This window comes from Emys orbicularis, chromosome 2 (genome assembly GCF_028017835.1).
Source record: "Emys orbicularis isolate rEmyOrb1 chromosome 2, rEmyOrb1.hap1, whole genome shotgun sequence".
In the NCBI taxonomy this organism is placed as follows: Eukaryota; Metazoa; Chordata; order Testudines; family Emydidae; genus Emys; species Emys orbicularis.
This window is the reverse complement of record NC_088684.1, coordinates 56,958,357-56,977,218: the sequence shown is the minus strand read 5'-3', so window position 1 is coordinate 56,977,218 and position 18,862 is coordinate 56,958,357. Positions and strand designations below refer to the sequence as shown.

Here is an 18,862-nt window from a genome sequence, read left to right as displayed (position 1 = left end):
TTCTGGCCTCAGGTTAGACACTAGGGGTATGTCTACAGTGAAATAAAACACCCACGGTTGGCCCAGGTCAGCTGACGCAGGCTTTCTGGGCTATAAAATTGCAGTGCAGATGTTGGGGCTTGAGCTTGAGCCCGAGCTCTGCAACCCCACGAGGGGAGAGGGTCCCAGAGCCTGGGCTCCAGCTAGCGCCTGAACGTCTACATTGCAATTTTATAGCCCTGCAGTCAGAGACCGAGTCAGCCGACATGGGCCGGCGGCAGGAATTGAATTGCAGGGGAGAAATTAATCTCTCTGCCTTGATCCCCCTATTGGTAAAATACCTACCTACAACACAGTAATGAATCAAAGATTCTGAAGATGAAAAGAGCTATGTAAGTGATAAGTATCATTACGCTTGTTTCTAACATTGTATAGTCACAGCTAGAACTAGAAAACTACCAGAAGTGTTTATCTTAGTAAGAAAATCGGAAGAACTCAGTAATATAGAGTATCAGAAAGTATAGGGCACATGTGCTTATTATTATTCTTAAGAATAAACTGTATCCTTTTATAATTATATCTCATCCATACAGTAGTTACAAAAACACATACCAAGGAAAGAAGGGAATTCCAAGCCAAAGACAAGTCTCTTGGCTTCTAGTGCATAAATTTATGGGATGGTTGGGGGGAGTGGGAGGAGAGAAGGGTATATGCCAGAGACCCTCTCTACCACCCACAGGGAAAGCTTTCCATTCACCACTGGTGGGAATGCAAGTGTTTTTTTCAAGACCAGTTGTATTTATTTTGAATCTGCTGTAATCCTATATTTATCCATAATATGCACCCTATGGATGTTAATAAGGTTGTATAAAGAAGGATATAGTCAAAACTCTTATCCAGCTCCCCTTCTCTACTCATCTACTTCTTGAAAAAAAAATATTGTAGTAGTGCAATTATGTCAAGAAAATCAAATTTTATGATCAAAAAAGTTCTCAGAATATTATGATACACATGCAGACAACTTTTCATAATAATAAACGGTTACTATGGACAATATTTAGCACACAGTAAAGGATAAAAAGCTGACAAAGCTTAGTTTTGTGATCCTATAACAATGCTCTGATTTTTTAAATATCTGAAATGAGTAAGCATTGATTAGTTTATACTTATATTACTTGAAAACAGTCATACATACAATGGCAAACTCCCTGGATTGCATCCTCTATGTAAGATCTAGAGATAGGTTGTCTTAACTGTGAGCTGTTTCCTGGACACATTGCTTTCCTGATTATTCATGTTACCAATTCTGGTTTAATTAATTAAGGCTGTCACAGAACCTGTGACTTCCACCTATTTCTAAAGGGGGAGGGGGAGAAGGAGAGTCAGCATGGGGCCAAGTGTAGAGTTCAGGAAAGATGCTTAGAGGACACAGGAGATCTCTAAAACCATGTAATTTAGACAGTCACAACATGCTCTTGAAACAAACAGTAGCTGGTGGTTTTTAAAAAATTTCAGGCCCAGATGTTTAGCGTGGGTAAGCTAATACAAGTTACTGGGCTCAATACAGAGGTAACTGGGTGAAATGTAATGGCCTGTGATTAATGCCTTTCATTTTCAGTTTTTACAGACAAATTCCTCGGTTTTTACAATATTTATTATTCAGTTTTTACCAATTTTCATTTGACTTTTGGACCCCTCAAGTACATGAAAATACTGATTATGTTAAGAAAATCCAATGCATTACAATAGGTAGATGTGTTTGTTAATAATAAATTAGTCTAATTGTAAATATGAGGCTGTCTGTTAAAGTAAGGTAATGTAGTAGAAGATACCCACATGTGGACACATACTGTTAATGTACAGCTGATGAAATAAACCACAGCATTAAACTACTTTTACTTTCAGTATTCTTACTTTTCTTTAGTTGATGCTTTTAACCCTGATATTTACCCAGAATACTGAGTTCATTTTTACACTGATTTTCACCCTTTTAAAAAAATAATAACAAACACTGAAATTCCCATGAAATTTTAAACAAAATCAAAACCAAAAGCAAATGTACTTTGTCTGTGATATAGAGGAAATCAAGCTAGATGATCTAAAGGTCCCTTCTTATATCAGCTAAGGATCTAGCGCCTAGAGTTTTATGTGAATTCTTCTAACTTTACAAACTTGTGAAGTATGACTGAATCTGTTCTTGATCTTGCAAAAACTTAATAAACCTAAATTACTCACTTTAGCAAAGTTACAGATACACTTAAGTGTTTTTAGGACTGCGGCCTTTATCACCACAAACTATTGTAACAAATTTGTGATTAAAAATATAGTTTTACTGAAATATTGTGTGTGACGTTGTAACAGACAGAACAAAGTAAGTCACCAAGCAAAATAAAATAAAATGCGCAAATCTATGTCTAATCAAACTGAATACAGATAATCTCACCCTCCGAGATGCTTCAGTAAGTTTTTTCCTCAGACTGGACACCTTCCAGGCCTGGGCACAATTCTTTCCCCTGGTACAGCTCTTGTTCCAGCTCAGGTGGTAGCTAGGGGATTCTTCATGATTGCTCCTCTCCTCTCTGTTCTGTTCCACCCCTTTATATATCTTTTGCATAAGGCGGGAATCCTTTGTCCCTCTGGGTTTCCACCACCCCCTCACTGGAAAAGCACCAGGTTAAAGATGGATTCCAGTTCATGTGACATGATCACATGTCACTGTAAGACCCCCAAGCCTTCATTCCTCCCAGCCTGACTCACAGGAAGGCTTGCCTGCAAACAGAGCCATCCAGTCTATTGTCCTGGTTGATGGGAGCCATTAAGATTCCAAACCACCATTAATGGCCCACACTTTTTATAATTACAATAGGCCCTCAGAGTTATATTTCATATTTCTAATTTCAGATACAAGAGTGATACCTTTATACAAATAGGATGACCACACTCAATAGACAATAAGCTTTGTAATGATACCTTACAAGAGACCTTTTGCATGAAGCATATTCCAGTTACATTATATTCACTCATCAAATTTTTATAAAATCATATAGACTGCAACGTCACACACACTGCAGACTTAGCCCTGACCCTGCAAAGCCTCACACACATACTTAACTGTAATAGTGAAACTGCTTATATGCCCAGAGTAAATAAAATATTTCAGATGAGGTGTACACTCCTGAAAACAGAGGAGTTTAAAATCTGGACAAAATCTTAGCTAATGACAAAGACTGAACTACTATATGTTCAAATTGTTTTAAGCAACTCCATCACAATAAATAGTTTTTTGTAAAGAACAATGAACTAATCTTATTTATTTCCTCCATCTCCTTCTTTTCTAACACCATCAAGATGTGAGGGGGAGTATTCTTATCTCACATAACCCTAGTTAGCAAGAATAAAACCTTTACGCTAGAAATACTCGGACGTTATAACACTAGAAATGTATAACTGCCTTTAAAAAAAAGTTCAAAATACCTACAATGAGAAAACAAAGTCTTTGGAGTCTCCTGGTATAACCTGCTGATTGACTACTGCTTCAATAGGTGTTGAACATCCATAGTATCTTACAGTAGGCAATCAGCATCCAGCAGGATTGGACCCATAGTTTGTATGTCCTTAGAATACACACACAGGAGAAATTCCACCGTTCAATATTCTTGAGGACTGGCAAGTAGCCATTTTTCCTTCCAAATACAGGAAACTGGAGAAGTAGGCTAGATTTATCCCCAGTGTAACATTTTTGAAGGCAATAAATGAATGGATTTGTCTCAGTGACTTTAAAATAGTTTAAAGATTTTCTCCACAGTGACTATTAAAGTGATAAAATGGGGGAAGCACCCCTATATTTCTGAAATTTCTCTACTTCCAAGATTTTAATACATGAGCTCCAGTGTTTTCTCTTTGTTTAATATGTTCTGAGATACTTTTGCTTTATGCCACGATCCCCAAGTTATACTGGTGTTTGTTAAAACAATTTTATTATTATTCATTGCTAATGAATAATCACTTTTTAGATGTGTATCTAGTCTTTCTGTGACTTTTGTTGTAGCAGGGATTGGTCTACAATGCTTAACTGTTGAGCAGCTTTGTATGTATATGATGATTTTGTAATCCTGTCCATTTATTTTTTGAGTAATTGCTATGACAGTAATTATGTCAAAAAGACACCAATAAAAATAAATTGGAAAGCACATTCTGAGTCAGGATAGAACTTAGGTTGATGGAGGTCATGTTTAACTAACTTGCTAGATTACTTTATAAATCCTACAGTCATGATAAAAGAAAGGCAGGATACATAAAACAGATTTTCAGAAAGCTTTTGACACCTTCCATATATCAAGAGATTAATGGCAACAAAGAGTCTGAGAACAGGAAGCAAAACAGTGCACTAGATAAAAGGAAACAAAAAGATAGCTACAAATGGAAGTTTTACGAGTTGAAAAAGGGTTATGAATCCAGGCTCAGTTTTAAAATTTCAGTAACAATTATTAAACAATTAAATTATTTGGCCAAGATATTGAAAACAAAAATTTTCAAATCTGTAGATAATATTGAAATTAGAATCTGAGTAAAAAATAATTAGCAATACAACTAGAATAAAAGGGAATGGCATAATTTGAGTGAGTAAGTAGATTGAAAATGCTAAAAAATGTAACATAATTAGTTCGGGAACAAAGAATGAAGAAGCTAGGGAATCTGTGCTAAATAGAACAGCCATTCTACACATTCATTCATAGAGTTGTAGATTATAAAGCCAGAAGGGACCATTGTGATGATCCAGCTTGACCTCCTGTATAACACACAGGCCATAGAACTTCTCTGAACTAATTTCGTTTGGAATTAGAGCGTATCTTTTAGAAAAGCATCTGGAGATGAATGGATCAGGAAATGAATTTCAGAGTTACAACAAAAAAATTCATGAAACTCTCAGCCAGGAATACAGCTACAATAAAAGAAGGCAAGCAGAAACTGATTGTATTACCTGAAGAATGATCAATAAGAAAAAGAATGGTTCCTGTTTTATTGGATAAACCCTTGTTAGACCCCCAAATAGAATTGTGTGTATATAATTGTTTACTGTTCCATACAAATTGATTCTTTTGAGAGGGAGCATCATAGATTTTTAATGCCAAAAGGGACCATTATTATAATTTAGTCTATCTTGCATAATACAGGCCACAGAATTTTACCTACTAATTCCTGCATCAAACAAATCTTGTTAAGTCAGAGCATCTCTCTTATCACAGTCTCAAGAAAATCAGTTATAGAAAGGCTTAATGAGTTTGAATGATTTCCATTTGAAAAGACAAGAGAAACTACTCACACTATTGAACAGTGTCAAAAATTAGGATACAGCCCAAGAGCTAGAATTAAAAAGGGAATTATTCTTATGCTACCAGTATTTAATGCAGAGGATACTAATAAACACAGAATGAGTTTCCAAAATGACTAAAGGCAATTTAAGCAAAAGTTATAGAATAGAGTTTGGTTGACTTATGGAGGAAACTGAGGCAAGGTGACGGTGAATAAAAAGGAAAGTTGAATGGAGATCAACCCAAAATGGGTAGTCTTGCTAGGCCAGACTGCCTCTCTTTTTTGTTAAAGGGTTATATTTTTCTGACATGGAATATTCCCTGATGTTCCCATAAACATTAATTTATGGAACTATATGCACATACATTTCACAGATTCACTCTACCCTACTTCTCAAAATGTTTATCAACCACCTCCTCTAGCCTCTTAATCCTTTATAACCATCTCCATCCCATGTCCACTGTCTTAAACAATTAGGACAGCAGAGGGTCAATATAATCTGTGCTTTTCCTATATGAATGTCCTTCAAGACAAGTCACTACTGGTCTTTCCTACCTTAAAACTTCCTTGTTTAGTTATGATTGACACGCAAGTATTTTCTGATGCTCTGCTACGTGTTTGCTCTTTTATCACTTGATTGCTTCAGGATGACAAAAGCTGATTACAGAAAGTACAGGTGGAGAATACCCTTCAAGGGCTATCAAGGAGCATTTGTACATCAATCTAGGTATATATCCGGCCCTCATTACCAATTTCTTTTTCTTAATTTCATCCTGTAACTTCAATTACACACGGTACCAGCCTCAACAATCTTTCTCAAATCACATTTAGGGCTTGTCTACACTTACAGTGCTGCAATGGTGCAGCTGCAGCGCTTAGTGAAAATGCTACCTACGCCAACAGGAGAGCTTCTCCCGTCGGCATAGGTACTCCACCTTCCCGAGAGGTGGTAGCTATGATGATGGGAGCAGCTCTTCCATCAATATAGTGCTGTCTACACCAGGAGTTTGGTCAGTATAACTGTGTCGCTCACAGTGTGTCCTGATTCACAAAGAAACTTAGGTATGGTGACATTCAACATCACCATGTATAACTTTTAGGTACTCAGAAAAAGCACTTGGATTCACAAAGCCTGAGTTAGGCACCTAGATCCCTATACAATGAATGTACAGAGAGATGGGTGCCTCAAAAACAGGATTCATGAAAGCCAGCATGCTAGACAACGCCTCCCGTAACTTAGCCAATGGGAGGTGCCATGCCAAGAGGCGTGCTAAGACCTGCCCCTCTCTTTTGGATAGGCACCTAAGTCTGGGCTGCAGGGAGGCTCCTCCTTCTGCATGGGATTCTCAGCTGCAAACCCTCTCCTGGCATTAGGGGGACTTGAACTGGGGGGAAGGGAGCGTTGCTAATAAATAGATGTTTAGAGCACAACTGTGCAAGTCTGTCTTCTGCATTCCAGGTGAGTTCTCCAACGACTGGCCTGAAAGTTATGAAGGAGTTCCTCCTCCTCGCCCTGGCGTTTTGTGTAAGCTTCCCCAGAAAGGCCCAGTCTGGTAGGTGAGCTCTGAGCATGCTTACCAGATCGGGTACTGCAGGTGAGTTAGGCAACGGAAAGCCTGTCCTCCCCTGGTTCATGCATTCTCTGGGGCTCAGGCCTCCGGATGCCTGGCATGGGGCTGCAGCACGCATGCGCAGAGGCAGACACATAGGCACTTAGGGAGATTTTATTGCAAAAATTGAGAAGCCAATCTATTTTAGGTGCCTACAGGATTCAGGGGCAACTGAGCAGGGGTTCTGTGAATCCCAGTGGGACATGATTCTGGGATTAAGGCACCTAAAGTGCTAATTAGGCACCCAAGTTCTTTTGTGAATCTAGTCCTTAGGGTGTTATAAGTCAAAACCAACACCTTAAATTTTATCTGGAAACCTACAGTAAAGAAGAACAAATCACTAAGCAAAAGTGTAACATGCTTATGGAAAGATATTCCACTTTATAAACAGGCCACCACATTCTTCACCAGCTTAATTTTCAAGATGGCATATAAAGGTGAAACCCCATATGTACAATGGAATGCAATGATATAATTTAGTAGTAGTTCTATAGTTTAAGTGCAAGCTTGCAAGACTGACAGTATATTTCTGAAGTGTGCAAGTAATACTTCTCTCAAGTTATGGGGGCAAATTCTACTCTCAGGTTCACATATGCAACTTCATTAAAGTCAGTCAAATGCACATATGAAACAGAGCTGAATATTGCCCATTGAAGACAACAATTTGTACTCAAACTTTTAAGAGCCTCTATCAATATAATTTACTGCAAACAATACATTTTTGTTGCTACACATGAAGTGGCAGAAGTATGCATTTTGCAATTACATACCTTGAAGATGCAATTTCCACTTTGGTTCTTGCCATAGCAGCTGCCCTTTGTGCACCCTCTATGGCTCTATCCACTTTTTCTTTAGTTTTGGTGTTTCTTATTGGTATAAGTTGCTTCCTTATTCCACGGACCAAAACATTGTTTTTATATTTTCCCTCTTCCTTTGTGCCATCTGGAAATATGGTGCATCCATATCCATGCCTTTTATTATTTAGCCATTCTCCTTCATATTTCATACCATTTGAACGCTCACTAATACCAAAACCATTGCGCTTGTCATTCTTCCACTCTCCCATGTACGTTTCTGTTGTGGTGGCATCAACATGGTCTTCCATAGGGCAATAATCACAGTCACCATCTCCAAAACTAATCGTAGAGTTGGCATCACTAGAACTAATTCTGCTCATAGCAGCATCACTCCTGACAGAGCTACGTTTGCTAGATATTGATGATTTAGATTCAGATTTTCTAAGTTTTATACTACCAAGAAGGGATCCTCTTCTGAACAAGCCTCCTCTTTTCTTACTACCCATGGCTTCCGGTTCACTGTGAAAATTCAAAACAAACCCACCTCTTGTTCCAGCTGGGCTGTCTGAAGTAATGTCATGCAGAACAGTGCCATTGCTCTGCTCACTACGAAGTGAGACTAGAGATGTTCGGAGGGGTGAACGGATCACAGTTGCCATGCCATAAGGTACACTTTGACGTACACCATATCCGTGCCGCATCCCTCCTGTCCACTGTCCCTGGTATGTACCTTTTAAAAGAATAACCAATGGAAACAACATTTAAGAAGCAATTCAATTACAGAGGAACTGATGCCATCACTATAATAGTATACCTACTGCCAGCTATTTTATCAAACATTTTTGGCAAAATTTCATCAGAAAAGGCAACACATGTTACATGATAAAAAGAATCCTAGAATAAAAAAATATTTTTCTAACTTTTAAAAAATTATTCTGCTGTTTAATAAAAATTTAGCATTTGAAATGCTACCCAGTACTGAGACAACTAAAAATCCAGTAGTGTCCAGTTTGATTTTAATCTGGGTCTCTCAACAAAAAGGCACTCCTAATGGTTTATTGCACAATGACCCCTTGCACACTAGTGTCAAAATATATTTTAACAGAAAAAAAAACAACCACGTTTAATTTTGCTGAGATGCCAGGAATGAAACCGTAGTATATTACCTTTGCCTCTTCTTACTCCTTGTGAAATTTTGGCATTTACATTTTTTGCTGCCAACATATATTTCGCTATCATGAATACTGAATAGCTGTGTTCTCTATAACATCAATAACTTCCCTGTAGGTTGTATTTCATTTCAGACCTTTATTCTATTTGTAGCAACAGAAATACTGTATTATGAGACATCCACAAAGAACCCAGAAAAATAGCATACATCTTAACCTGCAGTCTCATCATATGCAAAAGTCCCAGTGAAATCACTGGGAGATCTGCTTAAGAAACAACTGAGTTCAGGTTCAAAGACAACATGTTCAAGGCCTCTATCAGCCATAATGAAATTTAGAACAATGATGACTGACAAGACATGGAAAATAGTTTTGCTTGTAAATTTTGTTTTTATATTCAATTAAATATTGCATTACTAAATTTGTGACGAGGCTATCAGAACTAAGGCAGAAACTTCAAGTTTCTCTCACTATTCACTTAAATATGAAAAGAATTTGAAGTTACAAATGAGCACAAATAAGAGGTATGTTGTTAGGACAGGCCAATGGCAGAATAGCAGAGAATTAAGGGATACCATTTTAGCTGTACCTGAATATGTTATGTCACAGTCTTAACACTGATTTTTTTTAAAATGGAAACAGAAAAGGGAGTTGCATAACATTTGAAAAGAGGCAGTAACAGATATCTGTGTGATTGAAGTTGTATTGTCTGGGGTTAAAAAAGTGATTTCAGGTTACTCCCTGGTACATGGTTGTCTCCTTAAGAACATAGGAACTACCATACTGGGTCAAGACCAGTGGTTCACCTAGTTCAATATCCTGCATCTGACGATAGCCAATACCAGATGTGTTAGAGGAAAGTGCAAGAAACCCCACAATAGGCAGATTTGTCCCCCAAGAAGTTCTTGTCCTAATCCTTAAAAGTTAGAGATTGATTTAAACCCTGAAACATGAGGTTCTATCTCACTCTCTCCTCCCCCCACTCTCCATCCACTACCCAAAACACTAACATACACAACTCTGGATATTCTTAGAAAAGTACTAATAAGAAACTTTTAAAATATCCTTGTTTGGTTTTAGTCTGTTAGCAATTTAATGTGTTATACAGCTCTTCAGAGAAATATATTTGACATTTTGAAGTCAGAGATTTTCTGTAAATGTTTGCATTTGTCAAATGCCTCAAATTTTAACATCACTTAAAGTTTAATTTGAGTAATTGTTTGAAATTAAATCTCAGTTTTATGTACATAGTCCAGTTTGGTTATACATCTGTGTGACAATTACTCATCAATATACAATATTATTACCATTTATCACTTATCATACCTGTCTGAACACGCTAATTTAAAAGCATCAGTTTATAAGCTTTGTCACAAAGATTTTTTTAACCAATTTATATTTCATATAATGTTAAATAAGCTCAACAATGTAACTATTTAGTGTTAAAATATTCTAGCAAGTGAAGGTTTTCCTTTCTAACAGATGGCTGCTGACATCAACAGTAAGCAACTTTCTTAGATTCTCTCTCCCTCTCTGTATCCTAGATACCTGCTGAAGCACTGTTTTTTAAGGCTGCTGAATCTAGAAACATGGTTATTTAGAAACACTCAACATATGGAGCAGGGCAAATAAAAAACATGAGCATAATACATGGATGTGGTCTGTAAATAGTTTTAAAAGTACAGTCTTTTTCTTGACACTTGTTACTTTAATAAATATTTTTCCTGGAAATAAATGTATGAATATTCTAGCATAACTGAAGCTATATTTTGCCCCCACTTCCATCCATGTGATTACAAAAGGTGTACCTTTAGAACCCCGAGGTGAGAATCTGGCTACAGATGTTTTGCTGCTACATATATCAACTGTCTAATTTGTTATGCCAGTAATAACTGTTCCATTACTTTAAAATAAATACACTTGACTCTCATTTAGACTAGGCCCCATTACATCATGTTGGCATCCCACCACATGGCCTCTTTATATTGCCAGAACAGTGTAGATCAGAATCAGGTCCACTCTATTTAAATGAAAAAAGCTATCATAAATATCAAAGCTAGGATGGTCTGCAATTTTTTTTTATCATACAATATTTTTGTTTTGAAAAGTGAACACAGAAGATCAAAAACATATAACTCAATTATGACGTATGTTTTTCACTTCTTTGTAGGAGAAAATGGAAATGATTACAATTTGCCCCGGAGGGCATTAAACCAGGACAATTAATTTACTCTTATGTGCTTATCAGACTCTTCTTTCTACTGGGACAAGGAAATCAAGGCCAGCTCCTTATTAAAAAAAGAAAAGAAAAATTAGCTAATGAGGAAGTGGAATATTCTATAAATCAAACATGGGGGAGGGGAGAGAACAAACAAACACCATGCCATGGATATTTCATCTGATTTTTTGTGTGTGTGTAGTTTTGCAATGCAACAATTCTCAAGGACTCAGATATTTGGTTGTAATTAGGCATTAATCAGAAAGGTATCCCTCTTTATTATTACTAGGCGGTATCATGTAGAAAAGTGTCCACTCTTGCATTAAGTTTTCCAGTTATATTCAAAATATTTTCCATTTAAAATGTATGCTGAAAGCATACATATACATAAATGTGGAAACAGTAGTCTTACATAAATTATAGTTGCATCTATTATTTCCAAAGTGAAAATTTAAGAAGTTGTTAGAGGAATATGATTATCCATAATAATACTGTAATATAATGAAAGGCTAACATATTCAATAAACAACATGATCTACAAAAAACATAACGGAAAGCTTTTGGTTCCTGTACTATGCACACTCATTCATGCAAGAAACTACATGCCTTTTTTCATGTTCATTTTAACTATAACTGATAGTTCTAATTAGTGCCATTGATAGTGGCTTTAAGGCTACCACTGTAATTACCAAGTGATTTAAAAACTACATGTGCTCCTCAAAGAAACGAGCTACAACTGGGCCACACAGCCAAATAGTTGAATTCAGTACAGTTAAATTCACTAACGGTTTTGGATGGCCCAAAATTGCATTTGTCAGCAAATAACTATTGATCTAAAAAGTTTACCTAGCTCTAATTAAAACCTAAATTTATAACCTTTTCCATGGAGATTTAGTTGAACATCAGTTTAAAAAGCACATATGCACAATGGACTGTATTACGCTGTGGTGCACATGAAAATCAAAGGAAGTTTTGTATGCAGAGAGAGAGCAGAAGACGTTTGCTTGTTGCCAGTGTTTGTTATTTCTATACTTATATGTACATCCCTCTCACACTAAGACACTTTAAGAGAAAATTATTGTGGAAACTATTTCTGTTTAGATTCTTTTTTTAAAATCACTACAATCTAAGTATCAGTACATACATAAAGTTATTTCATTATGCTAGTGTTCTCCAGGACAGCAAACAATGGCCTGTAATTACAAGCTACTTTAAAAACAATAACAAGCCAGAAAAACTAGCCAACACGCAACGCACAAGCTGATTCAGCATAAAACAAGCCCGATTTCTGCTTATTTTGAGCAGCTTTGGTATATGCTCAGTTTGTAGTAACAATTCAGATTTTTTCTGAATAGTTTTCTGCAGTTTCTCATTTGCTGCTGTGTTGTTTGCAGTGCCTCAAAACTAAGGCCCTGACTCTGCAGACACCTAAGCATATGTGTAACTTAACTCACATGAGTAGTCCCATTAAAATCCACAGGAATGCACATGCTCAAATATACTGACATGTTCTTAAGTGTTTGCAGAATTGGGGCCTTAGTAATAGATTTACATTAATAGAACAAAAATTCTTAAGATAGGATAGTGTGGATTTTTTTATAAAGCTACTGACTTCGAAACTATCTATGAAGACAATTGTCTTCTGAATTACATTCTGCTTCATTAAGGGGGGGGAGGGGGCGATGGATTCCCACAATTACCCTAAAAAAAGAACAGTGTATGTTAATTATTGAGAAACCTATTTCTAACAATAACGAGCATGCTAATTTACTTTAAAAATATGGCTACAATGAATTATACTTGCCATCAGCCCTTCTTAAACTTCTAATCCACCAGAAAACAAACAAACAAAAGAATCCTACAGTGTAGTGAAAGTGAACTAAAACTCTGATTGTGTTTTAGAATTAAATAAATAAAAAAAAACATGCATGTACCCTCTAGGCAGAGACCAAGCATTAAAACTTTCAGCCCCAAGAGATCACTATGAGCATGTGAAAACACGTTGTTTTTTTAAAATCCCAATATAAAATTAACTATAAAATCAATGTATTTTAACTTTATTATAAAATTAATTTTATGGTCTGACTAAATTTTGGAATAAAAAGCTTCATTTGTAAGTGTGGGGCTCTACTCCCCCTTAGCACATGGGCATCCATTCTTTGATGCATCTCTTCCGGGTTTGCCCACAAGTCGCTAATCAAACTTCATGTAGAAACTGATACACAGCATTACTTAAGAGGCCTGAACCAAAGATTTGTTTTTAAGTCACAAGGAAGGCAGATTTTATATATTATCTATTGTTTTGCTAAATTATACTTCTTGCACAGCACTCACACAGTTTCACACAAATTTGAACTTGCAAAATGTACATGATAAATGTTAAACTAAGTAACATTTCTAAAAGATTTCAGCTCTAAAAAATTAGGCCAGATTCTCCCCTTACATTGGGATAGATCAAGTAATTCCATTAGTCACTGCTCTCACTTACACGGATTTTACACTGCTGTAACTCCAAAAGCTACAGCAGTGTAAAATCAGCATGAGAGCAGAAACAGGCCCATCTGTCTTTTGTGTGGCGCTTGAAATGACACATGTACACTACGATTAAATGAAACTGTGCAACTGCATAAGCTTTACTCATGAGTCACCTTGCTGAACCTCAACTTGATACCCCTTGATATGCTAAATATGATGTCAGAAGTCACGAAATATGGGAGAGTTTTAGAAGGGTTGGGTTTTTTTGAGGAGGGTGGGGGGAGGGGAGTTTGTAAGGGAGAGAAACAGCAGCTGGCCTTATTTCAAAACATGATTTGTATTTAGAATCCCATGTGGGGGTTTTTTTAAGTTACAATATTTCTGTGTTAATTAAATAAGCTCATTTTATAAAAATCTAGGTGGGTCCAAGATTCATTACATCTAATAATGTATAATCTATTTGGCCACTGGTAGCTTTCTCATGACTTTATCAATATTGTTTTCCCATACAAACTCTCAAAAGTGAGTGATCGAGATTTATTTGCCAGTTTTCTCTCTGATAGAATATGTAAGTGTTGCTAAATCAAGGGAACACCACTTGTGAAACCTCCAGCAGTTGTACAAAGAACAGGCAAAAACCTATGTTTTCAAGCAATCGCAATTTATTTCTAATGCTTAGGAATCTGCAAACATTTCTACCAGCTGGTGTAGGAAAAACGATAGCCCTGGGAATGTGGAACTTTTAAAAGTGAAATGAAACAGCTCATAAGTTTCATCCCCTCTGCATATATCACTCAAATGCAGCGTTTCTAACAGGATAAATTAATATTAACCCTAGGTCACCTGCAACAGTGTAACCGACACTTTGTTTTCATTGCCTTAATGAGTGTAAAGCAACGGTAGCTTCCTTTATGAACCTCCCTGCATTCCGCTCTGTGTCACATTAGTACTAGCGGTCCAGCTCTAGGATCGAGGCCTCACCGAACTCTGTCAGCTGGCTGCAGCTTCAACCACTGACAATGGGGAATCTGCTCAGAGTCTCAGCAGCTGCCCCTTGCAAAAGATGCACCGCTCCCGCGGTTTCGATGTGGCCCTGCTCGTGCGCGCAATCTATACACAAAAGGGGGGGGGCGAAACTTTGTCAAGAGTTGAGACTCCTTCTTCCCCTGCGCCTGACACTGACTCCTGGCAGCCGTGCCCCTGCTGGGTCGTGTGCGCGGGCAGAGCAGCTCCTGCGAGAGCCCAGGCGCCCGGGGCTGCGTGCGTGGGGCGGGCCAGGTGGCAGCGGCGGCACACGTGTGTGCGCACACACATGCAGTGCGTGTGGCCCGCCAGGCATGTTGCGCCGAGCCCCGCGCGCGCCAGGGGGCGGGCGCGCTCCCCTCCCTCCCGCGGGGCGCTCACCTCCATCCCCGTAGGTCTCCACGCCGTAGCCGTCCTGCAGCCCGTTGCTCCAGGTGCCCTCGTAGCGGGCCGGGGTGGTGAGGCTCTGCCGCACCCCGTAGCGCCCCTTGAAGCCGTGGGACCACTCGCCCCGGTACATCCACCTGCCCTTGGTCTCCACGCCCAGCCCGTGGCGCTTGCCCTGCGCCCAGTAGCCCTGGTAGGTGTTGCCGCTGGGCCAGGTGTAGCCGCCCACCACCTCGAAGCCGTGGGACCAGGAGCCCGCGTACTCGCCCTGTCCCTTGGGCCCGGTGCAGATGCCGTGCCCGTGGGCTTTGCCCTCCTCCCAGCCGCCGCAGTAGGTGCCGCCATCGTCGAAGTCGAACCTGCCGCCCGTCATTCAGGGGAGCGCGGGGCGAGCTCGGCTCCTTCCTTCCGCTGCTGCTGCTGCTGCCGCCGCCACCGCCAGGCTCCGGGCGCTGCGCTCCCCGCGGCCCCTCCGCTTCCAGCGCCCCGCGCGGCAGGACTACAAGGGCTCCTCCGCCGGCGCCCCGGAGCTCGGCGCCGGCACCGCCCCCCGCCCCTCCCCCGCAGCCCGCCCCTTCTCCGCTCACACACCCGCGGGCAGCGGCGCGCGGCGGTGGGGGCAGGAGCGGGCGCGTGGACCCTTCTGGGGGTGCCGGGCTCCTGCCCCCCCCCCGCTGTGGGTGCAGGGGTGAGCCGAGCGTGCTGGAGGCGCGTGTAGGGTGAGCTCTGCTTAGGTGCTAGCGTTCCCCTGTGCAGGTGCGTTGGGCGCACAGAGAGCAGTACGGGATGGTGTGCCTGTAGGCGAGTGTCTGTGCGCGAGCATCGGGCTATGCAGGGGTGTATGCTGGCTGCAAGCACAGTATGTGGGAGAATACAGCTGTGGCTCTCTGCGAAGATTTGTAGGTATGTGTTAATATAGCTTTGTAGTTATATAGCTGCCTGTGGAAAGGACACAATGTGTGTTTGGAAGTGTGTGGGGGGGTGCATATGTGACTGCAAATGTTTACACATGTGTGTTTTTATAGATAATGCACAAAGGATTCTGGGGGCAGCCTCTCTGTCTTGCAGGTGGTAGCAGTGCCCCCCTTTAGAGGATAGTTTAACTTTACCAACATGCTCAAACATATTCCAAGTTTATAATTCTTCTTTTGCACTTCTCAGAGCTTTAGGTGTGGTCCCAGGAGCTAATGTTGTCTGAGTAAAGCTGAGCTTAGTTGTGGTACTTTATCTCATCCTAAACAGCATAGAAGACCCACCCTCACTGCAGTGCTAATGAACACTGTGCCGAACTGACAATAGTTGCAGGAAGTGAGGTCTAGGCGTATGGGGCACAGGATACTGTAGTTGTATCTGTGATCTTTCAAAGACATAATGGTGGTCACCTTTTAAGAAGTCTCATTATGCCTTTAACTTGATGGCCTTTGGATGACTGCATAGCTTCAAGTACTGCCAAGCACTCTTCACCAGACATTTGGTAATCAGATAAAAATATAAGGGAAGTGACAGGAGGTGGCACAGAAACACTGGACAAGATTTAGTGGAGAAGAAACTGGAAATTGTGGTTGGTCATAGCTCAGAACTGCAGGGATTAATATTTTCTGAAACCTTAGTTTCACATTCTTTTAAAGTTACAAATGGGTTGAAAGAACATTTTAAAGCAAACTTTTCACTGCAACGGGTGTTTGGGGAGTGGGAGAGTACATATACATCTCATAATTTCCTCAATTTCATCTCCTGTGATATGTGACCTCCTACGCTGATAGAGCAGAATTAAAAAAAAAAAAAGTGGTTTGATTGGGGGGCTTGGATCAGTGTTCACGTCACAGTCCCCCCATCAGTACCTGGCCCAAACTGGGGAAGCTAATGATCCAACCAGCAGACCAAATTCGGTGATGAATCCTGGTCATGTGCCACCTGAGGGCATGTTGCGCATATGCTAAGAAGAAGTGTTTTGGTCAAGCAACGTCTAAAATAAATTAATAGAAACTACAGATTATTATAAGCAAAAACCTTATTAATGCAAGGTGAAAAAATTGGAGAAAAAAAATCAGGAAATGAAAGAGTAACAACCATGACACATACATTAAGCTAAATTCAGCCCAGGAGTAAGCCAGTGTAGCTCCATTTTCTTAAGTCTACACTAACTGAAAATACTGCACCTATATAATGTTGCTGAGTTAACACTACTGTTCAGGCTTTCTTTCACAAATTTACAACCTTATGGTTGTACTGAGTTGCACAATTGTAATGCAATTTCACAAGTAATTATGAATGAATATAATTGTTTCTAACTTTATTAAATATTTTTGTCTAACTTATCAGAGGTCTGTTTCTTACTGAGGACTAGATACCTGTGACATTTCAAGCTGTGAAATTCAGCTATGGCTTTAATCGTGAACAACAAAAAGTGGTGGGTTTTTTTTTTTATCATTCATGTACTGGGGACTATAATTATTACATAGTGCCATAAGAGTACACTTGGCTCTTGAATCACAGAAGAAAAGGTCCCTTCTGCAAGGAGATTACAGAGTACTATAGAGTGATAATATAGTAAGTAAAGACCTTAAACTATGGAAGCTGGAGAAGAGTGGTGACCAATTTACAGGCGATAGCATGCAAACCATTATTAATGCTAGTAGTCTGATTGAAATCAGTGGGACTACTTGTATAAGGAATTTTTGCATTAGTAAAAATTGGGCACTTAGGCCCTGATTCAGCAAGGAATTTAAGCATGCATCTAACTTCAAGCATTTGTGTAGTCCCCCTACTCATGTGCTTAGAGTTAAGTACATGCTTAAGAGCTTTGCCAGACAGGGCCAGAGAGCTCAGCACTTTTCAGGATCAAACACCTAGGATCCAGTTAAGCAAAATATTTAAATACATTCTTAAATGCTTTGCAGAACAGGTATGGACTGCTGAATCGGGGCTTATGTGAGCAGTTTAAAACCTTTGTGATCATCAAAGCTGTATTGCCACATAGAGCCAGATCCTTGGCTGTGGCTGAGTAGTACACAGCACAGGTTGTGGACACCAGGGGCTGGGAGGAAAGGAGTAAAAGTGGTATAAAAGCCTTTATATGAGAAAACTCAAAGACAAGTGGAAAATTCTTTCCTGGCTCCATGGTGGCAGATATCATTTTTGTTATCCAAGTTAATAAATTTACACATATATATTTAGTTATGACTATATTTAACACAATTGAATGATGTCTGTTTGCTGTAGACAGGAACATGTCGCTTTGTACAAATTGAATATCACATAGATTAGTCACAAAAGTGTTACTGTGTATGCTGGCATGTCAACACCATAGGATTTTCTGCAAAAAGAGAAAAAACGACAAACGTTATTAATACGTTCAGGAATTTGATGGGGGTGCTTACCCCACACAAGGTCTAGAGAGGTTGAAATGGCTAGGCAGGCCAATTAACTGCCCAGGATGCACCTGCAGAAGGAGACAGGGAGCAGGCCACTAATTGGAAATGAGCTCAGTTGGGCAGGAACAGGAGGGGCCTCTATAAAGCCCAGGAACTATAAGCAGCAAGGGAGCTGCAAGGAAGTAGTGTACAGTCACTCTGTGAGGTGGGAACTTGGGCTGGCAAACCCAGAAAAAGGGAGAAGCTAGAGAAGTAGGAAGAAGCCCAGGAAAACAGCAGCAAGGGGTAGCCTGTACAGACCTTGGCTGCTTGTTATAGGGTTCCTGGGCTGGAACCCAATGTAGAGGGCAGGGCAGGGTTCTCCTACCAGCCACTGGGGAGTGGCACAGAGCACTGGAAACATCAGCCAGAAAGCTGGTCCAGTAGGACTTTGACTACCCTGGAAGGGGAGGACCTTAGTGACTTGAGGGCCAAGCCATGAATAGGAAGCTGCTGCTCAGGGAGGGGCCATAGGGTG

General features: G+C 39.8%; 1 protein-coding gene across 4 annotated transcripts in view; it reads right to left on the bottom strand.

The window, feature by feature from the left end:
• JPH1 (junctophilin 1) overlaps positions 1-15,344 on the bottom strand; it is a 108,171-nt gene extending 92,827 nt beyond the window's left edge. For 2 of the 4 annotated variants that reach the window (XM_065398111.1, XM_065398112.1), the window contains exons 1-2: positions 14,966-15,344; positions 7,673-8,429 (exon numbers count right to left, since the gene is read on the bottom strand). In XM_065398111.1, the coding sequence (XP_065254183.1) occupies positions 7,673-8,429; positions 14,966-15,344 (1,136 nt within the window). The remainder of the gene's footprint in view (positions 1-7,672; positions 8,430-14,965) is intronic. The other 2 variants (XM_065398113.1, XM_065398114.1) reach the window with 1 other exon arrangement.
• Between the last annotated feature and the right edge of the window lie 3,518 nt (positions 15,345-18,862).